Raw genomic sequence first — 12335 nt, forward strand, 5'->3', positions numbered from 1 at the left:
ACCGCGGTACACCTCATTCCATTCATCTGTTTTCGCCACCAGATGTGGACTAACGTAGAATCGTCTACCCTCCTATCGTCGAAACTGTTCAACCCAGACTATCCCATGTATGTCAAATCATCATGGGAAATGACCCAGATCACAGAGATGGCCCTTTGGAAACGAATGATCTATGTGGAGAGACAAGGCTGTCTGAAGCGAATCTTAATCTACGGTCCAGATGTCAGACGAAGTTTGAGGAAGAAAAAAGATCAGTGCGATGCACTCTATTTTAACTGAATGGTGTTAACAAAATAACCAAAGTCCCTTTTCAGGGCCACTCAGCTGTCTCGAAAAGATGCCTGTTCTCTCTTGCCTAAATTGTTTTTGTCGATTTTTGTGTTTTATAGATTTATGTCGATAAATCTCTGTTTATGTCTCTGTCTATTGTCCGTCAACAGACCCATTACGTTATAGCTATACATTCCCTATGTTAAATTATACTTGTACGTATGCAGGCCCACTGCTGTTCTTGTCCGTATAGGGGCGCAACACTTTTTAACATGGAAGTCCCATTGTCCGTATAAATTTTGTCCGTATAGGGGCGCGACACTTTTTAACCTGGAAGTCCCATTGTCCGTATAAATTTTGTCCGTATTGGGGCGGGACACTTTTTAACACGGAAGTCCCATTATCCGTATATCGCCCCCATTCACTACTTTCGTTGATCTTGTACTACAGCGCTATAAATAAGCTATCTTATTAACCAAAATGGTCACTCTTATTTGCATTGGTTGGTAATAAAAATGGGCACCCTCATAGGTTGGTAATACAAATGTCCACCTTTATTTGCGTTGGTTGGTAATCAAAACGGCAACCCTGATTGGCATTGGTTGGTAATCAAAATGCCCACACCTCATTCATACTGGTTTGTAATCAAAATGGCCACCCTCATTTATAATATTTGGTAGTCAAAATGGTCACCCCTCATATATATCGGTTGGTGATCGAAATGGCCTCCCCTCATTTATATTGGTTGGTAATCAAATTGACACCCCTCATTTGCATTGCTTGGCAATCAAAATAGGCTTCCCTCATTTATATTGGTTAAATATTCGTTCCAACCGCACGCTATTAACTTATCATAAATGACTATGTATTGTACAGAATACGTAGTGCTCGAGTAGATAAATGTAATTCAGGTCAAAAGAAAAATGTATAGACCACTATCGGTTCAGTTATATACAGCTTATATCATCTATCAAACCACTTATCCAATGATCCATCCATCCACCTACCTACCTATCTACCTACCTACCAATCTCTCTCTCTACCTACCTACCTACCAATCTATATCTCTACCTACCTACCTATCTACTGCCTACTTACCTATCTAATCTCTCTATCTGTCTATCTACCTGTCTGTCTAACTGTCTGTCTGTCTATATGTCTATCGATCGATCTATCTATCCATCTCTATCTATCTATCTCTATCTATCTATCATCTATCTATCTATATATCTATCTCTCTCTCTCTATCGATCTATCAACCTACCTACCTACCTACCTACCTATCTATCTATCTATGTTTTTTTATAATTTCAGGTGTTATTGGGAACGGTATCGAAAGTTTTGAGACACCAAGTCTTGGACCGATACTTCCTTATTTAAATTTTCTGCTGAAATGCACTGACTTTTCAAGAAATGTGATTGTTCGGGGGGAGTTTTTGAAGCCGTCCTTAATTACCGGTGATATTGGTCCATCCTTGAAATATGACTATGTAGGAGAAATGGCCGAGTGTATCGATCCTCAGATCTGTCCGTCTCAAGAAAAATATCTGAAGATTCAAGGTATATTTCCATTACCTTGCAGCTCTTACACGAGACATAGTTCTACCTCTGAACAAGCGTCGGTTGAAAGAGGAAAGCTTGTGACACCTAAAGACACATTTGTGTGCCACGTCGGCGAGAGCGAAAGAGATATAGATTTATTGATGATTCCGTCCGGCAGTAGTGTGGGATATATTTGTCTCATTCCAGTAAACCCCTCTCTCTGGACGGGAAAAACGTCTCAGCGTGGGAACACATTGTTCCTAAAACATATTCGGATAGAGAACATACAAGATATCCATCTGGCTTTCCAATGTGTCTGGCCCAAAGAAGCGAATGAGTGGCTTTCAAGGTCAAGGAAAAGCTGTTGGCTAAATGATAGACAAATTAATAAGATAAAATCATACGGATGCCGGGTCATTCCTGTTAGCAGTGATTCGACGAAAGAGGCAAACAGCGCCACGGAATGGAAGCTTTCGTTTGCGGTAGCACAGAGAATTATTTTAAGGAACTGCACAACCGTCCCTCAGAAATCTTGCTACCGGATTACGAGAATGCTTTTAGACTATGTGCTGGGTGGAAACGTTTCTGTCCATGGAGATCTTCTGAAGAACATATTTATGTTTGCTTGTGATGAGGTTGACTTAGATTATTGGGCCTCGAATCCAACAAAGTGCATTCTGTTTATAATCAACAAATTACTTCATTGTTTGAGAATGAATCATGTATCGAATTATTTTTTGATTTCCATGAATATGTTGTATAATGTTCCTCGAAAAGATGTTGAATTGCTATTGCAGCGTGTTTCAATATTGAGTGAGAATTCTTTGTTTGTTGTTTATTTCTTGATAGATTATTTCGGCTATATGAACAAAGCTGTTAGCAAAGCATTTGACAGATTCTTATGCGAAATCGATAGAATCTCTTTGTGCACAAGTGTGCAACAATCATATTCGGGGTTTATTCTGCCAGACATGGTTCGTGTAATTGACGATTTCGTGGTCAACTACAACTTTAAACAAGCGGGCACTATATATCTGGTCACATCTGACCAAATCAAGAAGGATATACCTTCGTTCCCGTGGAATGAGATTCAGGAAAATCTAGAGGCCCTATCACTGGAGTCGAGATGGTGTTTTGCCTTTTTTATCGACCAAACACAAAATGACCATTTACTGGATGTTTTATTTCAAAATGTGCCATCTGTATCTATTGCACAACTCGTCGGACCAGAGTGTTGCAAAGACCTTGGATATTTAAGAATTCCTACAGTCCTTTCTTGGAGGGAAAACATGTTCTCTTTCGTGTGGAAACTGATAAAACTCTTCGATGAATTGAAATACAACGACATTAAAGGCAAGGCCCTCATGTACTTCCTGGATATGATTTATAGCAAATCCCAGTCACGGTTTGTTATCGATGACATTGAGGAACCAACGTTCCGGTCAGTATATGGACCACACGATGAAATGAGCAAGAAACTTATATACATGCAACTGACCACAATGTACTTGCACTTGCAAATCTATCTTACTCCTACACGAGAAAACCAGTTCCTTCGCTATCTAGAGGGATATGAACATGTGAGCGTTAAGTTGGAAGACACTGCAGCCCTCGTTGCAATTGGAAAAATTTGGCTGAATCATGGAAATCCCACAAAAGCGAGAAGACCTTTAGATATTGCTACGTCAATTTTTGAAAAGAAGTAGTAAATTCAACCATTGAGGTATCTAGCGTTATATTCTATTCGCAATTTATTGCGCTGTTTAATATTATAATGTACTAATCTTGCATATACTGAAAGCATAATGGAAGGCCTACCACTGTATACGACAAATTAATGGAAGGCAAAGTATATGTAGTGTAGATTGATACAATGTGTATATTAATATGGTTACTGTTTTGATTCAATCATTTACACCAGTTGATGTACCAGTCTAATTTGTTTTTACCAATAGCAACGGCAAAAAAAAAAAAAAAAAAAAACCGAGATCGACGTCTTACACTACCCCTTTAATTTTGTTAGACAGTGTTTTTAACCAGGAGAAGTAGTTATTGATTGATTGCAGGACTGTTCAATATTGACTTAGATTATCCGTGTGTGTTATAGAGCGGAAAGTTATGAAAACACACAGGACTGTGTACAGGTTTTCAAGATTTGTCTGAGCTTAGATGCATAAGTGTATTAGCACACCTGGCTTTATTTTTAAAGTCAAGAATTATAGTTTGTGATATCTGAGTAATTCCTAATTAATTTTGAGATGTAATCATCCTAGCTATATAGTTTGTTTTCATTCATGATCTTGTATCACTACTTTTACACGTTATATCGACTGTTGGAAAAGGAGACGAAATATGCATAATACGTCGAGAAACTTTGTTTCTTGCCCTCGAGGTTCAAAGCAAACGAAGTTACCTCCGTTTCGAGGTCACCATCACCAAGATAAACCGTACATACATATATATTTCCCAGATAGTATTGCATTAAATCTGAAACTTCATGGATGCATTCATGTTTATTAATTCCACTGACTACTTCCACATGGGTAACGAGTACCACATTAAGGAATTATGTGTTAACTTCATGGAATAGGTAACAAGTATTAAATTAAGGGATTGTGTGATGACATCATATAATAGATAACGAGTACTAAATTAAGTGAGTGTGTGTTAACTTCATGGATAATATAACGGGTATTAAATTGATTTTATGACATAGTCGGTACACTATGCCTACAGTGTGTTCAGTTTCATATGTTTGATATTATACACTTGAACATATCTTTATGTGAGTCTGATTGATTCAAATAAGCCCATGCAATTATTGTGCAGTATTCTCTTTACTGATTGGCTGCGATCGTGAAAAACTTTTAAAACCCCGCCGTCTGGAATTTTTTGTTTTCATTGAACATTTTTGGCAGTCATTTTTGTATTCGACTCTTGAAAGGGTATTTATAAAAAATGGTCTCGTCTGTTTCAATATTGCCCATTTACCCCCACAGGGATTTGTTATATCATGTATAAACATATCATCACATGAAAAAATGCCAAAACTCCCAAGACAAGAACAATAACAACAAGTAAAACTATCGGTATTGCTTTGATGATAACGAGGATGGGGGTGGGGATGGATGGGCGGCACATATGTAGCGTGGAATCCACCTTATATACAAGCTTGGTTTCAGATTGAACATACTGAAGTCAATAAACTCACCTTTGTTCACAGGAGAATGTAGACATAAACCGGTCTCCCCAACTGACAGAACTTTATCCAACCTCAGCATGTTTAAGCGGTAAATATGTGATGATGCAAGTCAGACTCAAAAATATATTTAGTTATGTCTTCTGTACAGTCTAACGTTCCTAATAAAATACTGCAAATATCCGGTCACACATACATTAAGTCAACATGTGTATTTCTGCATCCAATAATCTTCTTTTCACAAAAGTATCGCAACAATGTAATGTTTTGTTGTGATGTTGAATTTCAACGCAAACACTGGCACTGTGTTGTGTTAGCCAACTCAAACCCGTACTGTGCACCGTATCAAACAATGTGACATCAATCGCACTGGACATTTTGTGTTGACAAATGTTTTTTGTTGTTGTTGTTGTAAAACGTTCTGTTTATTTGGATGGACGCTTATTCTTTGAGTTATAGTTATAAAAAATGTATAATATACTTTTACTATTTCAACTTTGTTTGGGACTACTTTTTACGCACAACAAATGAAAGGTACAGCGTCTGTCAGAATGAACGAAATTATTCGTTCTTCTTTCTATCCAAAAAATTTCTACTGAGAAAAAAACTGTGATAAAAATATTCTCAAATGGGTAATGATTTAATATTAAATTTATGAAACTCGTTAAATAATGTCCAGCTTTTGCGAGTCAAGCCAAAGCTGGACATTAGTCAAATCGATTCATAAATTCAATATTCAATCGTTACCGATTTGAGATCCTCCATGTATGATAACGTCATCGATTAGGTAACGAATACTAAATTAAAAATTAAGAGATTGTGTTAAAGTCATGGATTAGGTAACGGATACTGAATCAAGTAATTGTGCGATAAAGTCATAGATTAGGTAACAAGTACTAAACTATGCGATTGTGTGATGACGTCATGGAATATGTAACAAGTACTAAATGAAGGGCTTGTATGATGACGTCATAGAATAGGTAGATAGTACTAAATTAAGTGATTGTGTGTTAAGGTAATGGATTAGGTAACGAGTACTACATTAAGTGATTGTGTAATAAAATCATGGATTAGGAAACGAATACTAAATTAATCGATTTTGTGTTAACGTTATGTATTAGGTAACGTGTACTAAATTAAATGATTGTTTGATAACATCATGGATTTGCGTGCGGCTCATCCTGAACAATGCTGTGTGTACAGTTATGAAATATTACGTTGTAGGTGCATTCAGTTTTGGGGTAACACTACTTAACTTTATCCCAGTTAAGTTCGAAATGCATAGTGGCGTGCTAAGGGCTTTGTATGAACTGAACAAACAAATAGTCCACATCATTTAGCAGAATTTATTGGCTTGTATTTTGTTAGTAATATGGATCGAGGTCATTATCTTAATATCACATTTGTTTATACCTTAATATCGGAATTAGAAATAATCCGAAAGTATATATTACTGCGTTTCTATACATGTTTCTAGGCCGAATTATAACAGCAGACGTCAGTATTTGCATGAGGCAAAGGTGATATGAGTTACGTATTGCAGATCTTATCAGCGACATATTATACAATTATTACCCTTTGTTTTAGGTTCTATGACACATTATTCATTATGCTACCCGATACCAGAGAATAATAACGTACACGTATTGTGTGGACAATTCCTCATTTCATCTGAAAACGGGGAAACATCGTTTCATTATGCTGAAGAAAATTTAAATCTCCTGAGTGAAAAAATGACAAAATCTGAATCATGTTAATGTTCCCAGTAGTGATGCACCTTTTTTAATTGCTAGTAGTTCTAACTTTTGTACGATACTATGATGAAAATACACAGGTAATATGATGGTAACACACACGTAATATGATGGTAATGCACAGGAAATACGATGGTAACACACACATAATATGTTGGTAATACACAGGTAATATGATGGTAACACACGTAATACGATGATAATACAAAAGTAATATGAAGGTAACACACAAAAACTATGATATAACGTGACAGTTGTGTGAGGTGACATATCGCGACATTGAGGGTAATATACGGATATCTCAATAGACGTAAGTCTTTTTCGAGTAGTAGTTGTTGTTGTTGTTGTTGGGTTTAACGCCATTTTTCAGCACATGATAGGCTATGCATGGCGGCCAGTATTAATGATGGAGGAAGAACCGGTGAAAACCCCGAGAAGAACCACCAACCCACGAGAAGCTACTGGCAAGCTTTCTCACATACCCACATTGGCCGAATCCTAGACTCGAACCAACGCAGACAGAGGTGAGATGACAGTGATCCGTAACGGAGAGCGCTTTAGACCACTCGGCCACTCGAGCCCCCTTTTTTGAGTATAAAGTAGTGTTAAATGTTACACGTATACATATTAACTGCGGTATGACATATATAATCTATGTTGGGGTTTGGACCGAGACAAGGCAGTCCCAGTCAAGAGGTTATATTATTTGTCTCCCCACGAGGCTTGCCCGAGTGGGGAGACATATAATGTAACCCCGCGACTGGGATTTCCTTTCCTCGGTCCTAACCCCAACGTAGATTATTTTTCTCGCCCAATATTTTCCTCTAAAGTAAAAAGAATTCTTCACTAGTGTTCTCGTCCAATGTTTACATGCGGCGCATGAATATAAATATGTTAATGAGGGCTGTGGTGTGACCGTTATGTCCGAAGTACAGTTTATAACGCGTGAGCAAAGAAAAATAACATAAAACGTCGCATGGTATTGAGGTATTATCACATTTAATGTATGGATGTTATATGAAATTGACAATAAATGCTTAATATTTATTACAAGAAACTGTTTTATTTTCATTAGATCCAATTTTGAAAAGTTATATTGTAAATAATAAAATAGTTATATTTAGTACAAGCTGTAACGAAAAGTAACATCTTGCTTTATTATTTATGGGTAATTGGAGATCTGTGTCACTATCGTATATAACTATTCTTTTCTTTGGAGGAGTTGACACTCTTTGTGACATACTTGTGTTGTCCTTAATATTGATTCTAAAAGTACCCCCGTGTATAATAGACACTCCAAGACGGACTCTTAGCGGATAACCATGTCCTAAACTTTCAAGTTCACAGATTCTTTGTACATTTATTTTTCTGTCCTGGAAATATGGCAAGTGCTACAGTGAAATTTGCTTATGGATTAATGTGCTGACGGATAAATGATTCCTTCTGGCTGGTAAGTGCATTAGTTGTCATTAAATATTGTAATTATATTTTTTATTCAGCCGGGGCACAATAGAGACGCTTAACAAAATTAGAATAAAGCATGTTTTATATAACACTTTTCTGGCTGTTACTACGTTTTCCGTAGGTGTTAAGAGAGTTGGGAGGCTATGAAGTGTATAGGTCTATAGTCTATGTGCATGGATCAGTGTTTTCTGTTATAGTTCATTTCACACAGCATTGAGAATTTTATCCTATCTGTAGCAGTCATTTTTCAGGTCAGCGTCATTAAATGTAGCTAACAGTATATAATTTGTTTCACACGAAGTATTTAAAACTAGTTAGGTAGCTTTAGCTACATTAATGACGCTGACCTGAAAATGTACTAAACTAGGCCTGTATATAGGATAAAATTGACCATGCTATGTGGAACGAACTAGCATAATACCAAAAGCTAGACATCGTATGCGTTTGTGTCTTTGTCTCTCTCGAAATGTTTTTGCATGGTGTGTTCTCAAAGATGGATTGACCTTAAGTTACTATGTTTTTGCTATATATTTCTTGATGTTGTTGTTGTTGTTGTTGTTTGATTTTAGTACAGCTACTTCAGGCACAGCAGAAGACAACAAGGGTTTCTTTTTTTAAAAGTAGTTCTGAGCGCGTGGACACCTTGACTGAGACGACTGGTCTGAGATGACTAGACTGGGATAAGAAAAGTAAGGTTAGCAAAACAGCTAGATTTCTCTGTAGCATGCGTGAGAAAGTTGATTGTGATGGCTAGCACTAAAGCATCATGCCGTAGACATGTAGCATCACATCCCACCTAGTCACATTTTCTTGACACCAGTTCGACCAGTCCTAACACTAACCTCTTAATGCTGAGCGCCAAGCGAGGTAATTGCTAGTACCATTTTTGTAATCGATTCCTAAGTAAATGCACAATTGTAGGTTCAAAAATGCACTGTAAGAGTATTAATGCACACATAGTACCGCCAAGCACGCTTTGAGCTTAGTCGCCCACTCAGTCATTTATTTCATAAATACATCTAGTACGGTCTTCTTAGAATTGAAATTTAGTTATATTGTGAATGAACACGCATTGAAACAAGTTTTCCATTGGTCTGTAATGTAGGAATTTTGTTTTTCTGTCGATCCAACTAGATTCTGCATTTATAGTGGTGGATGGACTGGATTTATTGGCTTAGTCTATTCCTACACTATACGTATGACTGGAGGGATTGGCCTTGAATGCAGCTGCGCTTTCGTGTTTCTGTTCTGTCATTGACTGTTTGAAATCATAATGTGAGAGAAATATGAACTCTTTTAATCGAAATTCTCAAAAAGACGCATGATTAGACTTTGTTTCCTAGAGACTATCGCATTCATTTTGTTTTGAGTGGAGGAAAGAAAATGTGATTTCTAATGGACATATAGTGGAAATTGGAGTACAAATTCGCGGCATGGATCAATGTTGGGAACCCATGTAATTATGATTAGCAGAAATAACCAAGAAAGTACATTCTGAGGAAATTCAAGATGCAGAATGATAAGTAGATTTGTTTCTTGCCATTTTTATTATCAGCCAATGATGATATATCTTTATGCCTTGTCATTTACATGCTCTTTGTTGAAGGGGACCCAGCTATTTACATGGCCTGTTCTCTCAAACAAAGTAAAATGAGGAAAATTGTAAAACAGCTGCGACATGACAGTCCATTTTGCCAGCGAAAAGAGGACCTCATCGTCAGTTTTTTGGCTCTGAAGTTTTTGGTTTTGTATCAAAACCCGCCTTGTTCAGTTGCACTTTGTTTTTCTAATTTGCTATTGTGTTTGGGCTGATTTGTACAATGGGACGTATCTGTGGGAGATGAGATAGCCCTTGGCCTAAATATGCATTCCTATTCTGTTTTTATAGACACTTGAGAGCACTGGCCATAGTCTGAACCATTTGATTTGCGAATAGTTCGCACTGATAGAAATGATCGAAATGATATTATCAATACTGCATGTCTCATATTTGTTGTGGACATGGCGGATATCACGTTCATTCGTTTGCTTGGTTGAAAGTTTGTTTTGTGACTCAGTGAACTAATCCACATGAACTGTATCATTTCTACTTTCAAATGGATAAAACAGTTTGTTTACTTCATCCACAGGTAAATCTTTTTTAATCAAACTCTCTGACGTCTGCTACATACGCGTATATTGTTTGTTACTATCAAACGAAGTTGCTAACACGTGATACCAGTTTTAGATCCATGTGTCATGCAGTTTGAAACAGTGCATTACGGAAAAATACTGCATGATTCTGACAATGTAAAGTTAACGGAGAAAACAATGAACATATAAGAATGCAAATTCCTTAACATTTTGTGATAAATATAATCTTTAAATTCGTGTCCTTTGCAGATGAAATTGACTAAAGTCGTTGAATAATGCAATTCATCACTCACCACAATCAGCTCATGGAATGTAATGTTATTCATAAATGTTTTGTCAAATAAACATTTCGTGTAAGATGGTCTCTTTGTTTCATACCATCCAATCTCACTCAAGTGATGCAATTTTTTATTATTGATTAATCGCCGATGTTGTGTTATATGATTGAACAATTTAATTGGATATGCAAAACTACTGTTTCTCCTTTTGTCAATTTGTTTATTGTCTCACACTTTGCTGTCTTTAGTCGTGTGGATCCTGTGCATATAAGGCGGGGTCGTTTTTTCAGTTATAACATCGTTATTATTATATTGAACTTCCAAAACGCAACATTGCATAACTAAATATGACATATCCCAGTTTTCTTGACGAAAACAAAAACTGCGATTTATTACGGCATTGATTCACCTGAATAAAGCCACGCAATAGACCTTGTTTGACTTGAATTTCTCATTAGAAAAACAATGTTAGATTTACCACATAATGTTCAAGAACAAACAGTTTATGGTAAAGGGTTATTTAAAATCTAGTTACATACCTGTAGGCAAATCTCATGACGGTCACCTTCTAAAAGCTCCTTTTTCTAAGTACTAGTGTCATTAAATAAAGGCTCATTTCGGAGTATATAGAGATTGTATTGAAAATAGAAACGCCCAAAACTGCATACATTTGTATATTGTAGGTCAAAAGACACGCATCCTCAAAAGCCACAATCAAAACTCGCTACACTTCATTTGTATCCGTGGTTGGCTGTGATACCATTTCCTCCTTTCTGATCAACATAAACCTGCTTAAACCAGACATTGCGAGCAGAATGTCTTGGAACGTTAACCCAATAACCCAGTCACTTACCCTTCCATAAGAGTTCACTTAGAGCTGACGTATTCTAACTTCATTAATTGGCTCGTTGGTGACGTCTATTTATTTACGCACAGGCAAGACAAAGGGGGAAATCTCACTACAGGCAGCCACGAGTAAAATGAGAGCGCAGTGGATAATACAAAACAGAGTGCTATGAAGTGTTAGGATTCTAATACATTATTTTGACAAGATGTTGGGATTCTAATACATTATTTTGACAAGATGTGCAAACAAGAACATGACGAAAATATCAGCATCGTGAAAATGTTTGTAAATACACGTACTACTTCTTAATATGCACACGTTTTGTAACATTTGACTTTTAATATCAATATTTTGCGGAAATTTCGAACATTCATTGCGCGGACTACTTCTGCCCAGGACACAGAAGTATAGACGGGATCTTTCCATAATAAAATCATACTAGATTTTATTTAACCCAACGGATGTATTGTTTCCAATACATGACCCTAACCTCTGAGATGGTAGGAGCGTTTGGAACGGCTCTGCCTTTACTCTGAACCTTTTTTTTTTTAACTGAAAGCAATCAGAAGTAATATTTCTGAATCCGTATCCAGACTAGCCCCCGATTTTGTTTAATTCTATGGCCATAAACTAAGTAACGTAAATAAAACCACCAAGTTTTGTAAAACTTAAACGATCTAGTTATCAGTGTTATAAAATGAACATTCAAGAGGAACTTACGGTATTAGGAATTGAATCAAAATAATTCTTAAACAAGATCTGTTCAAGTCCGGAAGAATGCAATTTCTGTATAAATTATAGATCCAGAAATGTAATGCTCCGCCAAGAATCGTTAATATGGTTTAACC

At 36.7% G+C, this 12335-nt stretch overlaps 1 protein-coding gene across 6 annotated transcripts in view; it reads left to right on the top strand.

Annotated features, from left to right (window-relative positions):
• The window catches only part of LOC149793030 (uncharacterized), a 200174-nt gene that overhangs the window by 173832 nt on the left and 14007 nt on the right, over window positions 1–12335 (top strand). For 3 of the 6 annotated variants that reach the window (XM_089966912.1, XM_089966911.1, XM_089966913.1), the window contains exon 10: window positions 1585–7812. The exons of 2 other annotated variants lie outside the window; for them this stretch is intronic. In XM_089966912.1, coding sequence (XP_089823038.1) covers window positions 1585–3518 — 1934 coding nt within the window. In that variant the 3' untranslated portion in view covers window positions 3519–7812. Of the gene's footprint in view, window positions 1–1584; window positions 7813–12335 lie in introns of those variants that run through there. One more of the 6 variants, XR_016422697.1, reaches the window with a different exon arrangement.

Source organism: Sinohyriopsis cumingii, chromosome 8 (assembly GCF_028554795.1).
Source record: "Sinohyriopsis cumingii isolate HCF-2022 chromosome 8, ASM2855479v2, whole genome shotgun sequence".
NCBI lineage: Eukaryota > Metazoa > Mollusca > Bivalvia > Unionida > Unionidae > Sinohyriopsis > Sinohyriopsis cumingii.